The sequence below is a fragment of the Myotis lucifugus genome, unplaced genomic scaffold (assembly GCF_000147115.1).
Source record: "Myotis lucifugus unplaced genomic scaffold, Myoluc2.0 scaffold_14, whole genome shotgun sequence".
NCBI lineage: Eukaryota > Metazoa > Chordata > Mammalia > Chiroptera > Vespertilionidae > Myotis > Myotis lucifugus.
In genome coordinates this window covers 11,151,131-11,168,746 of record NW_005871062.1, presented here as the reverse complement: position 1 = coordinate 11,168,746, position 17,616 = coordinate 11,151,131, and the positions used below count along the sequence as shown (strand labels likewise).

At 44.6% G+C, this 17,616-nt stretch overlaps 1 protein-coding gene across 1 annotated transcript in view; it reads right to left on the bottom strand.

Annotated features, from left to right (window-relative positions):
• KLHL6 (kelch like family member 6) overlaps positions 1-15,402 on the bottom strand; it is a 46,999-nt gene extending 31,597 nt beyond the window's left edge. Inside the window, exon 1 of the mRNA XM_006084868.3 lies at positions 15,105-15,402. Coding sequence (XP_006084930.1) covers positions 15,105-15,397 — 293 coding nt within the window. The 5' untranslated portion in view covers positions 15,398-15,402. The remainder of the gene's footprint in view (positions 1-15,104) is intronic.
• Positions 15,403-17,616: the final 2,214 nt, after the last annotated feature.

Below are 17,616 nucleotides of genomic sequence, written 5' to 3'. Positions count from 1 at the left end.
GGAGGTGTTTTAATATTAAATGAGGTAGATATGTAAATTGTCTAATTCAGTGCCTTGCACTCTGAAGGGCTCTTAAAGGAAGCCTTTCCCATGTGACACAATTACTAAGGTCATCTGGACTCTTGCTCGGGCTGTCACCCAGACCCAGCTTCTGAATTCTCTCTTGGACTCAGTCACTGAGTAAGACCTTGCCCCAGCTCAGCCCATACCTAACTGGGTCCCCCAGGAGCCAACCTTTGTGAGCTAGTGATGTTTTAGGAGCATGAGGGAGTAGGACTGGGGAGAGGATGAGAACAAGCAAGACAAACATTGTATAGAAAGTCATCTTATTTTTTTAATATGTTTTTATTGACTTTAGAGAGAGAGAGGGATAAAGAGATACAAACATCAATGAGAGAGAGACGTTGATCAGCTGCTTCCTACAAGCCCCTCCCTCCCCCACCAATTAAGGATTGAGCCCGAAACCGGGGCATGTGCCCTCACTGGGAATCGAACTGGGGACCTCTTGGTTCATGGATCGACACTCAACCACTGAGCCACACCAACTGGGCTAGAAAGTCATTTTATTCTGCAGGGAACCACTGAAGAATACAATCCAGAGCTGTTCCGACAAGAGGCAAAGAAGCTGGACGGACTGTGCCGGCAGTCTCAGTTGAGGAGGTAAATTCTTAGCACTTCTGGTTTTCAGTGGGTGAGTGTTCATGTGCACAAGCAAAGAGCAAAGCTCCTCTGGGAGCCTCGGGAGGGTGGAGAGAAGACTGCAGTACTGGCTGGTAGCAGGTGGAGATGGGGCTGTGGTCTGGTCTAGGCCCTGATGCTAACTCACTGTGTGACTTTGTACAAGTGAGCAAACCTCAGTTTCCTCCTCTGTGACACGGTTTAATAATAGTCCCTATGCCAGAGAGTTGTTAGAAAGAATAAGTAAGATAATGTACACAAAGTACCCAACACTCACTAAGCGAAGGCAGGCTGGTGAGGGATTCTTGGGGTAGGTGGGCCAATCACATTGTAGGTGGGCCAATCACATTCTGGCTTGCAACCCTCGATGCCCAAGTCCAGGCCAGTGAGTGGGTGTCAGTCATTGTACTGCTGCCCACCACCCATCCAGAGTAGAGTTAGGTACAGGCTGCACACACACTGGTCTAGAAACATTAGCCTGGTGCCAGGCACATAGAATCTCATTAGATGTTCCTGGAAGAGAGAGGAAGGAAGTGCCCTAAAGATAGTCCCTCTCGGAGCTCCAGTGGCGCAATCGGTTAGCACGCGGTACTTATAAGATAGTCCCTCTCTTGCCTGCTTTAGCTCCCAAAGAGCATTTCTCTGCTCTCCTCTGAGACTTTTTCACTGATTTTCTGCCACTTAAATACACTCTCCTGGGCCACAAGCATCAGGCTGAACATAGATAAGGCGAAACTAAGGAGAAATGTATGTATTTCTCATGGACCAAACTCTGGCCTCTGCCGCTCTCCCAGGAGATCCATGGAAGCACTTTGGCAAAGTTGGGACCCCATGAAATGTGCATAACCTGGGCAAGGTGGGCCACCCTAAGTTCCCCTTTAACAACAGTAATCTTTTTTTAATTGTTTTATTGCTTAAAGTATTACAAAGAGTATTATATATGTCTCCTTTTTTTTTCTCTCCTCTTGACCTTCCCCTAGCCTCCCATACCCCCCAGTGTCTTATGTCCATTGGTTATGCTTATATGCATGCATACAAATCCTTCGGTTGATCTCTTACCCACCCACCCTCCAGCCCTCCCCGGCCTTCCCGCTGTAGTTTGACAGTCTGTTCGATGTTGCTCTGCCTCAATAACAGTAATCTTTTACATTTATGTATATAGCACTTCGTAGGGCAAACAACATTATTTTCTTTGAATATTACACCCATTTTGTAGGTGATAGACTGAAGTAGAAGTTACTAGTAAGTAAATTGCCCAAGACATTACAGGTTGTCAGCAATAAAATGGGGGCCAGAGCCTAGGACTCTGGGCTCTTTGTCTGGAGTTCAACAGCGCATGAAACTAAGAAAATCAGCAGGAGTTCAAGGTTATCTTTAGGGGTCAACTGAGTTTCAGCACTGAGTGAACCAGACCAAGCTTTGCTCTCTGAGAACACAGCTGAGTTAGTTGCTGACCATTTTCCCTTAGCTTATACAGGATATAAATAAAAATTTTGTGCAATAAAAATTGTAGGGAGTGGCTATAGGGTCAAGCCTCAGGCTGACCTGTGGCAGGGCCACAAACAAGTCCCAGCTTGGAGGGCAGAGCCCTCCTAGCACAATTAAGCTTGACCTTATAGTTCTTCCTTGTTCCTAGGTAGCTAATGGGCTGTGGGAGGTGCAGCAAGTGCTGCCAAAACAAGGCTTGAGTAACGAAATAGATTTGAAACTCGAAAGAACATTGTAAACATGTTGACCACTCCCCTTGCTTTGCTTTGTGTGATCTGACTATAAAATAAAGCTTCCGTTTACAATCTGGGTCACTGTTTCCTCATCCAGGCAGTGATCCACCTGGTCCCGACTGTATTCTCTTGTCTGTCTTCTTTAATCCTTCACTGCCCCTCCTCAGGTTCACCCCTGGCTGTGCTCGACGCAGTTCAAAAATACTTTCTAGCCAGACACTGACCAATTCCCATGAGACTCTTGTAAAACAGAGGTAGCTATTAAAATCCTCATTTCACAGTAGAAACAGTCTTGAAGTAGGAAGCCAGTTGCCCAATACTTGAGTCAGCTCGGACCCCAAAATAGAGCTTGGGTGAGTGAGCTTCTCTCCTACAACAGCCATGAAGGCATCTCAGGGCCCCAAACACTGCCTGGGTCACACTCCCCTCTGAGCTCTGCAGGCCTCACTTCTTATCTCATCCAGATATCACCTCCTCAGAGCAGCCCTCACTGACACTGCCCCCATCTAAATAGTCACTCCCCAACATCTTTAACTCCTTTGTTTTTCTTCATAACCTTGTCATAACTTGAAATTACATTACGTATCTGTTTGTTAACTAGTTTAATTATTGTCTCCCACTAGAATGTAAGCTGAATGAAGACATGGGTGCCATGCTCACTACTGTATCCCTAGGGTTAGAACAGTGCCTGTAACCTAGTAGGAATTCAGTAAATATTCAGGGGGGAAATGAATAACTGAATAAATAAATTAATAAGTGAATGAATAAATGAATGAACTTGTCTTTCCTAGCCCCTGGGTGTTTGATTGTGACAAGAATCTGCACCTCCAAAAATGAGCAAACACCCTTTGAAGGATGAGACTGAGCGGGCCTGCCTCCTGTGCTCTCCACCCCCACAGAGAACTTGCATCACACCTTCAGGTCCAAGACCTGAATATTGAAGAAGACACCCCCACACTGGAACATTCCACTTCCAACTTTGATGAGTTCTCTATGCTCCTGCAGTTCCTAATGTCACCAGTTCAGAATTTTTCTCCCAGCCCAAATGCCCTATGGCTCACCCTCCCCAGGCCTCCACACCTGCCTCTGAACTCTCTGCCTCCTGTACCTCTAACCCCACCACAGTCCTAAAAACCAATACCCACCTCCACCACCTCCACTATCTCATTCCTAGACTGGCTCCACCAGTGTTGCCCCTGCTCTGTGCTTCCTCCAAGCCCTTTACCATCCCAGGGGAACTAACTCCTCTGCATCAGGGACATATTCTGGGTTGGAGTGGCTGTAACATTGTTTGCAAACTGAGTTAAATTCTACTTAAGAATATGTGTCCTTAGGTATAAAAATGGTTAAAATTTTTTAATTAATGTGCTGCTTAATGAACACTATCATTAAGAAAGGATTATTGGATATAAACCTAATGTGAAAAACCGATCGAAAGGGTTTTCACTGCGAAGAAAGCAAGGAGTCAGCAGATGCAAGGGTGACCTACCATGGACTGACATAATTGTCTATGATCTCAGCACCTCTAAGCTGAAAGCTGGGACTACAAATTTTATTAAGCTCACCAAAACCCCACTTATAATTTGTTTGCAAACCAAAATTTAAGAACCATTGCCCTACAGAGAGATCACCTCACTTCCCAACACCAGGGCCCCTTGGCTCACCCTGAGAATGAGGGAATTAGACAAAGGTCCAGGTCAAGGGAACAACTGACAGGGGACTGACATGCCCTTGAAAGCCCTGCCTCCCTGTGGATTGTCCCTTTTGTCTTCTGAGATTCACTCCTCCTAAAATTTCACCAGGCCTAGGGCTGCATCACAAATTGTAGGGAGTGGGGAGTAGGGAGGTTCAGATGGAAGCAGACCTTGTCCTGGCCTCTTAAGTCTTTCTCTAGCTTGGCTGCATAGACAGAACCCCTGCAGCTTATATTCAAGTCACAGTTCATTAGAGCTAGTTCTGAAACAGGATGACATGCCAAAGCCTTATTAGTAATAGTGTGCAATTCTGTTCTTACCGGCCGTGCACATGCAAATTCCATACCCTTGGAGGGTGCCTTCAGAAAAGCATTTAGGGGTTCATGGCCATCTCTCTTTCCACTCCAGAGACATGACTAACAGCACTCTGCCATCTCTCTCCAGGGCCTGGAGCAGCACCTTGAACCCCAGCTACAGGCTGTCTTTGCTCCAAACTGAGAGAGGAGCTGGAACTCCAGAGCTGCCCCCACCTGACTCTAAACACCATCAGACCTCTAAAGAACTGCCTTCTGCCAAGCCCCTTGCCCAACTTCACCATCCTTCAAGGACACTGCTCATGCACCTTGTGGGGACCAGAACTCCAGCCATGTTCCTATAGAACCAGAGTCCCTCCCACCCACTGGCCTGTTGCTGAAGCTTCAGCATGCCATGTAACTCAGCCCATCAAGTTTATGAGAGAAAGCAGGGCTTGTTCTATCCTGCAAGCCCAGGATAGAACATCAATCACAACAAAGCTTGTGGTTAGGATTCCACAATGATTCAGCCACAAAGATATATGGGCACCTCTTGTTTTGCCTGCCTGACGTTTTTCCTCATTGTTTAGTAGGAGCACTCAGATTTTCCTTTGGGAACTATCCCTCCTCCAATATCAGTCTGGGGAGTTTAAATGGAGCTTGCCCCATTTCTTAGACCATGGATGAGCATGGTCCAAGTCACATATTATGCCTCCCAAGCCAAAGTGATTGAGTCATGTTTGAGCACAGGAAAAAGCTGGTCCAAGTGAGGCCAATTTTAGAACTTTCTCTGGAATTATTGGGAAAGAGGAGCTCTCTTCCCACTGGAATCGCTGAGCTGGGAGAAATAAAAGTCTAGAGCTGCTGAATCTCTTCCTGCCTCCCTGTGTGAGGACCCTCCCTAGGAGAGAAATCAACACAGAGGAAAGTAGAGCCAAGAGATGGAGAGAGAAACTGAGTCCTGGTGACGTTATTTGAGTACAAGGATCCCGTTAGGCCTGAAACCAATACTCCTGGACATTTAAATTAGGTGAGCAAATAATTGTTTTAATTCTTAAACCAATTTGATCTGACTATCTGCCCTTTGCAATGCAGAATCCTGACTGACACACCTGACAAGAGAAACCCTGAACAACAAAGAAGATTGTCTAAAAAGTGCCAGGAAAAGAAATATTAAAATACTCTCAATGTTGGCATATAAGGCCCTTTACAGTCTTGTCTGTCCCCTTCCCCTCCCATGAGTAGCTACACTGAACGACTAGCAGTTTCCATCATGTGCCTCTGTTTACATCAACACCATTGGGCTCCAGATAGGTTTTTCTATGTACGTTCTCTTGAGTCTATTTTTTAATATGTCTCCTCTTATATTAGATTATAAAGCTTCTGAAGGGCAAGGGTTGAATTTTATTTCTCTCTTAATTCTTATTTACTGGGCCACAGTACACACTTAATGTTTGTTGGTGGATGGATGGATGGATGGATGGATGGATGGATGGATAGGACATGCAGTGCAGTCCTGTACTTTAAGTAGGCCAAGTGGATTTGTTTATTTTACCCCACACTCTCCAATCACACATTTCTCCTCTAACTATCATGAGAATAAATAATGAGGAGCTCCAAAACTGAGTGACCTGGAGCGAAGCATATGTGTGGAGAACTGTATTATCTAGTGATTCTCAAAATTGGAACCCCAGGCCCAGGATGTTTATCCCAAGCCCTCCTGTCCGAGATTTTACATTATAAAACATGGGGTTGTTCTTCACCTTCATTTCCTTTTGTGCATCTCCCACCTCCTTGTGGAGATGAAACCTGGCTTCCCCTAACAAAACGCCACTTCCCTCACAGCCTCTTCAGTGATGTCTGGTCTGATTCTCACTTCCCACCAGGCAGGAAGCTGGGTCAGCACTGTGCTTACTGTCCACTGTCACAGCCTGGCAAGGCTGTGGCCCTGGAGGCGCCTTATCACCGTCTTTTTCACCCCAGCCACGCCCCCATGCTGGCTTCCTTATGACCTCCCGTTCATTCATTATCCAGACGTCAAAGACCAGCCTCTGCTTAAAGATTTTTATGAGCATTCCCTGATTCTGACCACTTAGGAACGCGTGAATCTGCACTGGTCCCAATCCTCTACCCCAAGTATTCAAATGTTGACACTTCCTCAGGCATAGATGTTATCCCTATTGTGATACATGTGTTCCAGACTTATCCCTCTGCCAGCTGCCACAGAGGAGTCTGGACTGGCAGGCCTGTTTTTTCATCCAGAGAAAAAGGGGAGGAAGACAGGAGATCCTCCAGCCAGAGAGGAATTTTAAAGCCAGAGGTGAAGAAGCAGCCACCAAGGTTGGCCTACATTCACAGCTGTCCAGGCCAGGGCCTGCTACACTCACTAAGCCTTGCACCATAATGTCTCTATTTCTAATTGGTCCTACCAGACAGAACTTTTAATAATTTAAGCCAAGATCTCAGATCACTTTCCTGCTTATAAATTCTTCCATGGCTTCCCACTGCCTATAAGATACATTTCAAACACTTCATCTTGACCCAACAAAATCTTTCAAGGTCTGACCCTGCCCATTCCTCAGCTTTATTGGTCCAGACATATCCTTTTCTCCAACCCTACTCTTCTGCCTCTGGTTCCCATGCTTATGTTGCATGATACCTTCCCAGATGTGTATTCTTTTGCCTGGAATGCTGCCTGCCTCCTCTGCCTCATTTGGTCTCTTCTGACCAATGCCGATTCATCCTTTAAAACTCCACTCAGCTATTACCTCTTTCAGGAAGCCTTCTCTGACTGCTTTCTCTCCAGTCTCATTTAATAAGCAAAGCTCCATCATAGCACTTATCACCTTTGACTGAAACATTGATTTATAACTCCACTAAGTATCTGTGATTTCAAGGTCAAGCAGAAACTATAACCCATTCATCTTTGTAGACTCAGTACCTGGCATAGAGTAGGCACTTAAATTAAGTCAATTGAATGAATACATGAATGGATAGATAAATGGAATTTCACTAACCCCACTCAGCACTACAGTACTGAAAGCTTAATATTTTGTGTCACTCCCTCCACCCAGACATTTGCACCTTAAGAGAGGCTATATATATGACCGATTATTCCTCAATTAAAGGCCAAATACTGAAGAAGTGTGGAAAGAGTGTAGGTTTTCATGGCAATCACTAAGAATCCTCTTCCCCGCCATCTCTAGTTAATTTGCTAATGAGATAGACATCTTCTGCCAACCCAGCCTGCTATCCTGAGCTTTGAGGATACTGCCAGTCGCCTAGATCTTTGCTAAATTTCCTAATCTCCATTCTCTTTGTCGTGTGTGTGTGTGTGTGTTGTATTCATTAACCACACCTTCCAGGAATTATTCCCTGGACATCTGTCCCTCCCTTAATTCCCTAACACCAAAATTTCCTTGATATCCAGCCCCTTATAAGCCTGAACTTACTCTACATAAAACACATCATGATCTCTTTTAAAAAAAAATACATTTTTATTGATTTCAGAGAGGAAGGGAGAGATAGAAACATCAATGATGAGAGAGAATTACCATTTGGCTGCCTCCTGCACGCCCCCTACTGGGGATCGAGCCCACAACCCAAGCATGTGCCCTTGACCAGAATCTAACCCGGGACCCTTCAGTCCACAGGCCAACGCTCTATTCACTGAGCCAAACCAGCTAGAGCTATCATGATCTCTTGAATGCCAGTCAGCTCTCACTTGTCCCTGGACCTAAATCATTATATGTAAACCTGCTGGTAGTTAATCTTTTTTTTTTTTTTCTTATTGATTTTTTACAGAGAGGAAAGGAGAGAGATAGAGAGTCAGAAACATCGATGAGAGAGAAACATCGATCAGCTGCCTCCTGCACATCTCCTACTGGGGATGTGCCCGCAACCTAGGTACATGCCCTTGACCGGAATCGAACCCGGGACCTTTCAGTCCGCAGGCCGATGCTCTATTCACTGAGCCAAACCGGTTTCGGCTGGTAGTTAATCTTATAGCCCATCAGAAAGAGTTATGATGCAATTTTTGGGTTGATTTTGGGGTTTTTTTTAATATATTTTTATTGTTGATAGTATTACAGGTATCTCCCATTTCCCCCCTTTACCCCAACTCCTCCCAATCCATGCCCACCCACCTCCCCAGATCTTCACTAGGGTTGATTGTGTTTTAAAGTCACAGAGTATCAACACTCCTTTAATTATTGTGGCTTTAAAGGTTTCCATAAAAGTTTAATGTAATAAAAGAATGCCTACCCTTAGCTGGCATAAAACATATAGGTTGCCTAAATAATATTACTTCAAAGTAAGGGAGACTTATCTGTATACAGAAATAGCTTCTCCAAAAGAACTTAAGATGGCTTATACTAAAGCAGCAGAGGTACAATAAAATACAAAACAATAAAGTAAGAAATAAGGCCCAGCCATGGTGGTTTAGTGGTCAAGCATCAACCTATGAACCAGGAGGTCACAGTTCAACTCCTGGTCAGGGCATATGCCCGGGTTGCAGACTTGATCCCCGGTCGTGCAGCCAATCAATGATTTTCTCTCATCATTGATGTTTCTATCTCTCTCTCCCTCTCCCTTCCTCTCTGAAATCAATAAAGATGTTTTTTTTAAAAAAGATAAGAAATAAGTAATTAAAGTAGGAGGAGAATATAACACTGAAACCTAGGCTAAAAAAAATCCAATGCAATGAGCTTCCTGATAGCCAAAGCAAAACAGAAGTACAATAAGTTGCCTAATAAAAGAAAATAAACCAGGATTTGCTATCCCTCTTTAATGAACATTTGTTTTCCTTTTGTCCAGTGCCTCCCCCTCTGGGTAATGTTCTAGTTCAAATGGCGTACACACACACCCTCAAGAATTTGGCCAAAGGTGGACTCTTGAATCAAGCTGGACTGATCATTGTGCCCCACCTCCCTGGCACAGTGATTGGTCTAGGATTGGGTAATTGAATGGAGCTGGGCCAATCAGAGTCTTTCCCAGGGGTTTCAAACTGAAGCTAGCCCTCCAGTTTCTCTCTGGAATCAAAGTCTCAGAGCTGCCAACAGGCAAACTCCCAAACATGTGGCAGATCCATCTGAGAAATGCCACCTGAAAGAGAAGCTGAGTGAAGGTGGAGAGAGAGCCCCTGACTGCATTCAAGGCCCTGGTTCCTCTTCCCCCTGGGCTCTGCTGCATCCTGGCCCTTCCTATGATTTGGTTATGTGGCCAGATATCTTCCTCTTTTGCCTGAGCTGATTTAAGTTGCGTTCCTATCCCTTACAACTAAAAGAATGCTGACTAATATAGAGTATTGAACAATGTGATCATGGTGAGCTCCAAGGCAGTTTTACCAAAAGCACAGATGTTCTGCATTGGGCCAGCTCTTCCCAACGACTGCTTGATGTTACTATATTAGAATCTAGTTCTGTAAAGGCATTTTCATGCAGGGGCAGTTACATATCCATGTCTTTGATGCAGGGATAAAGCCCAGAACTTGATATATTAATGACAAAAGTATTTCTCTGTTGTGTTTTAATTGAGAGCTGCATGGAACATTATTCAAAAGAGGAGAAGACTGCCCTGGCTGGTTTGGCTCAAATGGGTAGAGCATCGGCCTGCAGACTGAAGGGTCCCAGGTTTAATTCCAGTCAAGGGCACATGCCTGGGTTGTGGGCTTGATCCCCAGTGGGGAGTGTGCAGGAGGCGGCTAATCAATGATACTCTCTCATCATTGATGTTTCTATCTCTCTCTCCCTCTCCCTTCCTCTCTGAAATCAATAAAAAAAAATATTGGGGAAAAAAAAGAGAAGACTAGATTTTCTGGTCTTAATTGAAAAAAGATTCACATGCCCTAGACCCGTGGTTGGCAAACTGCGGCTCGCGAGCCACATGCGGCTCTTTGGCCCCTTGAGTGTGGCTCTTCCTAAGCCTTAGGAGTACCCTAATTAAGTTAATAACAATGTACCTACCTATATACTTTAAGTTTAAAAAATTTGGCTCTCAAAAGAAATTTCAATCGTTGTACTGTTGATATTTGGCTCTGTTGACTAATGAGTTTGCCGACCTCTGCCCTAGACACCAGGGATGGAGATAATAGAGATAACATTTTATTGAAAATTCAAAGGACCTGATTGCACTTCTACCCTGGGGCTGCAACCCCCACTGAGAAGACCTTTTTTAGGATTGGAAGGCAGATCAAGGATCATAGATCTACAGTACTTACATATAACCACCTTAGTGGTTCTGCCAAAAGGAAAATATTAAAAGTATAAAATACAGAGCCCAATGTTAGAAGTACAAACAATAGTTCACTGGAGTTTACCAGGTATACCAATTGTGGCAGTAGCAATTCTCAACACTTTTGCCATTATTGAGGTTTTTAATCCAGACCCAGATGGCCTTAACTCATTCTTGTTTTCCTTTGCATTCATTCTATCACCTACACTTGCTGGCTCCTTTTTAGACACCTTACACATTATGGAGGAAAAACCAAAGTATTACAATATCTAAACACAGCTTAAGAGTAACCTCTCACCCACATTCCTGTCATCTAGTAATTGGTTAATATATAATAATGATTAATAGATTGTGTCCACAATACCCTCCTCATTCCTGGCCTCATGTTTGATTTTTGTAGCAAGTAGTCAAAGTCCCCTCATCATATCCTCAGGGAAACAGACCCAGAGACAGATACTGAGGTACAAGGCAAAGACCAAGCCCAGGCAGGGATTTCAGCATTGGCCGCAACAAAGGAGCTTACTATTGACTCAGACTCAGCCTGGAAGCTTTCATAGTTATGTAAGAGGAGCCAGTCTTTAGTAAGACTGAGAGAAGCCTGAGGACCCCTCTCTTTATCACCAAGACTCCCCTCCCTCTGTCCACCCTGGAAATCATAACATGGTTGCTCTCACAGGTCAACATCATTTATGGAGTGTGTCATAGTCATCAGTGAGTTGCTCCCCACCAAACGGAGAGAACCACTGGTTTAAACAGAGATCCTTTGGAAGGTGGCCCCCTCCAATGACATCGATGTGGGGACCTTCAACATAGCACAAATGACAGCTTATTAGTCTTTTAAAACATTTTAAAACATTAATGAGTGATAAATCTATGCTTCCCTCCATTTTTCTGCCATGAACATATTTGGACTCCTTGGCATTTGGCTCTCTGACATTTAAGGTATGTTATGAGCTACTTTCGAAGCTTTGTTCACCCTCACCCTTTTCTCAGTCTCAACTCTACATATTTTCCCAACTTCCTCATTCCACTTGAAACTTTTAAATAGGCTCTCAAAGGGAACTACACCATTTGAGTTAGTAATACAGTCCTTGTTTACTGCCACCATGTTTTTCATATGCGGCTAGATAAGAGTTGGGCAGCAGGCCCGGAGAACATGTATAGGATGATGGAGCTGAGGAAGATTCTGGGGGAAAATGGAACTGGGGGTTTTTTCTGGTGCATTGGACCACGTGAAAGATTATTATGGAGAGGCTGTGAACAAAAGATATCCCCAAAGCAAATGGAAAAAGTGAATTGTTAATTTCAGGAAAAGCAAAAGATTTACAAGAAAGGAAATGTAATCATATCACACAATTTGGCTCAACAGGAAACAATGTTTTTAAGGACATAATGTAAACTTTAATACAAATTTATCAAAAAAGGTGATAACATTATATGAGAGATTATAGAGAAGAAAAGTATATGGTAAAAGAATTAAGTATAAGTGCTAAGTCCTTATTAGACATCCTAGGAATTCATAAACATCTAACACCAAGAAATCAAGAAGAGCAATATAAGTATATTTGGTAGAAATATAAATATAATATCAGAATAAACAGGTAAATGTTTGAAAATGCTGGGGTGTGGTGGGCAAGACTGAAGAGTAGAGGAGGTGAAGATAAATCTTTGTTTTCTATTATAAGCCTTTAAATACTATTTGACTCCGATAACTATTTGCATGTAATACTTTGATAAAAATAAATTTTAATTTTAAAAAATATATGTGAAAATTTGAAAGGCTAGGAAGAGATAGTTCACAGAAAGAGAACTTCTTTAAAATAAGAGAAATGCAAATTAAAACTAAAGTGAAGTACTGTTTCTCCTCAACCAAACTGGGAAAAAATCCAAGTTTGCGGCCATCCTCTTTTGGCAAGGCTGTGGGGAGTATAAAATGACAGAATCGGGCAATAGCCACTAAAACTGCAGATGCATTTCTCTTTGATTCAGCAAACCCTCTTCTAGAAGCTCTTGCATGCCTGTGAAATGACATGTGTATAAGGTTATTCATTACAACACTGTTTGTAAAAGCAAAGGATTGAAAACAACCCAAACGCCCGTCAGTAGGTGACTGACTAAATAAAGTATGGTTCCATCACTTCGTGGAACATATTTATGTTCTCAATGAATAAAGATTTATTTTTAAAAAAAACCTACATAATTTTACAAGCAGCGTCCAGGCCCACCTCAGCTCCGAGGGCTGTCAGTGCCTCTCAGACAAAGCAAACTCTCCGCCCTTCCAAAGGCTGAGCATAAAGGGAACTTGGCTCTCAACCCCTTTCAAAATCTTAGAAACAAAGCAAAACAGGCAGTGAGGCAATGTCAGAGTTCACGTCGGTCCAGGTTCAAATCCCTCTTGGCCACTTTGCTCACTGACACACTCGGGCCTTGGTCCCTCATCTGTAAAGGAGGATGAAATTCCCTCCCTCCCAGGCTTGATGCGGGACAGTGTATGGGACACCGGGGGCCTGGCCCACAATGCGTGCTCAACAACAAATTTGTTATTAATAGTGGTGCCAGAAAAAGGAGTCCTGTCTCCAGGATTAATGTGTTCAGGAGAAGAGGACAATCATCTTGGAAATACCAAGATAAGAATCAAGGCACAGCGCTGAAGAACAGAATAGAAGGAATTTCCCTTTGTGACCAGGCAGTTTTGGAAGAGACTCTTCAACCACAGGCAGAAACGTACACCATGTGGGCACCTCCAGCTTCTCGTTGCCTCCACCTCCTCAGGGGACTGGCGGAGTCTTTCCTTCCCTAAGCCGCCTACACAGCAGGATGAGGAGGACTGAGCACACACCCCCTCTGTTTAGGATGCGAATCCCAAGGATCAGAGAAGCCACTGATGTACTCGAGAGCACACAGCCAGCAGTCCTGTTCCACAGCCGGGAGGAACCGCTAACCGGGTATACATTTTATGATAGCGTTTTCCAGCGATTCAAAAGAGAAAGAATAATTCTAAAAGTGAGTCCTCGGGCCACAGAACTAAGTTAACTTCCATTCACTTCTCAACGGGGCTGTGATCCATGTGAAAGCACATGGTCAATGGTGGTGGTGTAAGGAATGTGCTTATCATGTCAACCCATCGTGACAGCTGTGCCTGTGCTTTACCTTGTATATACTTCCTGTGGAATGAAGCCCACAACTTAGTAGCAGTTTGTACTGCAGTAAAAACAAGTATTTCCAGAATGTGCCCAATCCCTGCTCCAGCAATGACCAGACATGTAATGTTGGGTTGCCATGTCCTCCTCGGTAAAAGGGCGTATCAGCCACCTTCATTGTGCTGTTGCAAAAATAAAATCAGGTAACTGTGTGTCTGGCACTTAGCAAGCACCACTTCCCACAAGCCCAGCCCTCCTCTTGCCTTGTCTACATATGGGGTCTAATCAGTTCCACAACAACCTCCTGACCCGGTTCTTTGAATTCCAAAGAAAAATATTCCCATAAGCATCTCAAAAAAAAATTTTTTTAAGAAAACACTTTGATGATATGCACCAAGGTAAATAGTTTTTCATTTCCTCCGCCAGAAACAAGAGTTAAGAACCATCTCATTGAGAAGAATTATAAAGGGTATTTCTTTTTCAAAATTCCCCAAATATCTGTTCATCCACATTTCCTTTGGGGACTGGTTCCCACCATGTCTATATTAATCTGGATCCAGCTGTAGTCACTGGGTTCCTGATTCTCCCACATTCCGACCCTAGGCATTTGCTCATGGTAACCACTCAATAATTGGTTCTTAGTTTTACCAAGCAGAATGAGGTGACAAATTTCCACAGAGATACAGTGAGCATCTACTATATGCTAGGCATGTGTGTCTCAGATTTAATTATCACAACAATACCATCTTACAGACAAGAAAACAGAAACTTAGAGCACTGAGTGACTTGCATAAAGTCCCATGGTCAGGAAGGGGCAGAGTGGCATGGAGCCCAGGCCTCCGAGTTTGCTGTAACGAGGAGCCTCTCTCTTCTAAAGCACCTTTGTAACAGCTTTCCCTTCTCACCCACCCCCTCAGCACAAACAGAAATCCCTAATTTTCAGCAAGTCATTTGAAAACTGCAAAAGAGGGGCCCTATCCTTTTCTCTACCTCTATTGGTGAAAAATACAACATCATGTTTCCAACATACTAGTCAGACCAAAGAGGGGAAAATCCCCATGACTTCAGTAATTTTCCATCCTTTGGAACAAGGACATATCACACAGAAGATTTACCAAAAGATATAAACATTGCTTTTAAGTAATACTAATCTCTTTTACCATGGCTTACATTCTAAAATCTAAGGTTGAATAGCTTTCTTTCTTGTATCTTGAATAGACACGCAAGCCTAAATAGATATACAAACCATAAATTCAACAGCCAACTCGTTCGATTGGGCTCTCACATGAATACAGCGATTCCTGACAACTCACACCCCAATTTGACCCTGGTCTGAGGCGTGCTGACCTGAAATAGTTGCTGGCCGCAGCAAGCACCACGCGGTGGCAGGAGAATTCCTGAATGTCCACACACAAGATGACATCTGTCAGAGCATTTTCCACTCGGAGGGTCTCCAGGCCATTCTGCAGAATTAAGGACAGTCCCGTGTCGTCAAATTTTGCCTTATCACCATTTAAGATTTCTACCAGGTCCCCCCTTTTCTGGGAGGGTTCATCTGCAGGAGGTGCCAATGGCTCTTCCAAACTTTTCTCTACCACGTCGCCCATAGTCCAGATGCCCCTTTGTCCTGCCATCGACATCCAGACTGGAGAAGCGCCCAAGTTTCAGGCAGGTCACATTGCAGAAGCTGAGCGGATTTCCTGTGTAGGGCCCTGCACTTATCACCAGCTGTCACACACGCATAACAGGAAGTCTCGCACTTTCTCATCCTGTTACTACAAAAGCCCATAATGTTTATTCTTCTTCTTTCTGTGAATATTCACAAGGTTAGATGTTACTTAGGATGGGGTGTGTAGGAAGGGGCTCCGGGAGAGAAGGGGTGGCTTCTTAGGGTCAGCTATTAGTGTTGTGCAGTTATTTTGGTCCACCTCCCCCCTCATATCCGTAAGCAGGAAGCCTCTGATTCTGGTGATTCCGTTTGTGCTCCTGGTGCTTCTGTAACTGAAGCTGTCCATGAGGAGATGGGCAGGGGGCGCTCTACAGTCCTCTCCCACCATCCTCCCAGGAGTCTAAGACCCCACGATGAGCCCCACGGAGTCTCTTGGGAGCCTTGGAAAACATGCTTATCTCTGGCATTCTCATTTCTATCAGCACTGCACATCTTCAGTCTCTGTCCTCCTCCCTGTTCAGGGGAAAACAATGTCATGGCAAATATTAACATTCCCCACCCCCTTTCCAAAATGTCTGATGTTTCAGAAATGCAGGGCGGAGGAGTGGTCTCCAGAAACTCCATCCCCAGGGTCTTCTCTCATAGAAGACCAATCAGGATAAGTCTTCAGATTGCCTTAGCAAGTCTCCAATCAGCCTGATCTCACCCAGCATCTATTGGTCATGCATCTAGTAGTGGATAATGAAGCATTTCCATGACCTCTGCAGGTCTCCATTAAATAGTAGGACTATCTTTTATAATTCAACTTCCACTGTATCCTAGGACAGTTTTAGAAGTTAGTGTATTTTTATCTTTGTAACAACCCACTGGGGGTAGATATGACTTTCCTCATTTTACAGCTAAGGAAACTGAAGCTCTGATCAAGTGAGGGGCAGGGCCCCATTTCACTGGGCTCCAAGGCCACTCTTTCCTCCACCACCATCAGGCTCTCAGAGCTGCAACGTCATGTTGACCTGAACTCCTGAGTCTCCCATGGAGAGAACTGCAAGGCCTGCCTGCCATGGCTGCACTATCCTGGTGCCTTGCCAAAGTGGCCTTACCGTCTCACTCCTGCTCTCACTCGCCTTCTAGATGTGGGGAGCACTACCAGGCCTCCTGATCCACAGGAGTTCGATCCTCTCACTGTCCTGCTCAGTGGTGATTGAGCCCGCTCCAGGAGTTCTGATTGTGCCTCAGCTCTTCTTCTCTCCCATAGATAGTTACTCTTAAAATCAGGATCTTTGTCCCTAGCTGATTTGGCTCAGTGGATAGAGCATTGGCCTGGGGACTGAAGGGTCCCAGGTTCAATTCTGGTCAAGGGCACATGCCCGGGTTGTGGGCTTAATCCCCAATTGGGGCGTGCAGGAGACAGCAAATCAATGATTCTCTCTCATCATTGATGTTTCTATCTCTCTCTCCCTCTTCCTTCTTCTCTGAAATCAATAAAAATATGTTTTAAAAGACACACATTCTCATTAATATATTTTTTAAAAATTTGGGTCTTTGATATTCCCCCAAACTTGCTCTTTATTTAGAGCTCTGTCAATCAAGACAATTTGGGCTTCAATAACAGAGTATCCCATCAAAAGTGGGTCTCATGCCTGGCCAGCGTAGCTCAATCAACCTATCAACCAGCAGGTCACGGTTTGATTCCAGGTCAGGGCATATGCCCAGGTTGCAGGCTCGATCCCCAGTTTGGGTCATGCAGAAGGCAGCCAATCAATGATTCTCTCTCATCATTGATGTTTCTCTCTTTCTTTCCCTCTCCCTTCCTCTCTGAAATTAATATATATATACATACTAGAGGCCCAGTGCACGAAATTTGTGCACGGGGGTCGGGGGGGGGGGGGATCTTCAGCCCGACCTGCACCCTCTCCAATCCGGGACCCCTCGGGAGATGTCCGACTGCTGGTTTAAGCTCGATTCCTGCAGGATTGGGCCTAAACCAGCAGTTGGACATCCCTCTCACAATCCAGGACCGCTGGCTCCTAACCACTCACCTGCCTACCTGCCTGATCGCCCCTAACCACTCTTCCTGCCTGCCTGATCACCCCTAACTGCTCTCTCCTGCTGGCCTGATCATCCCTAACTGCTCTCCCCTGCCGGCCTGATAGCCCCTAACCACCTCTGCCTCAGCCCCTGCCACCTTGG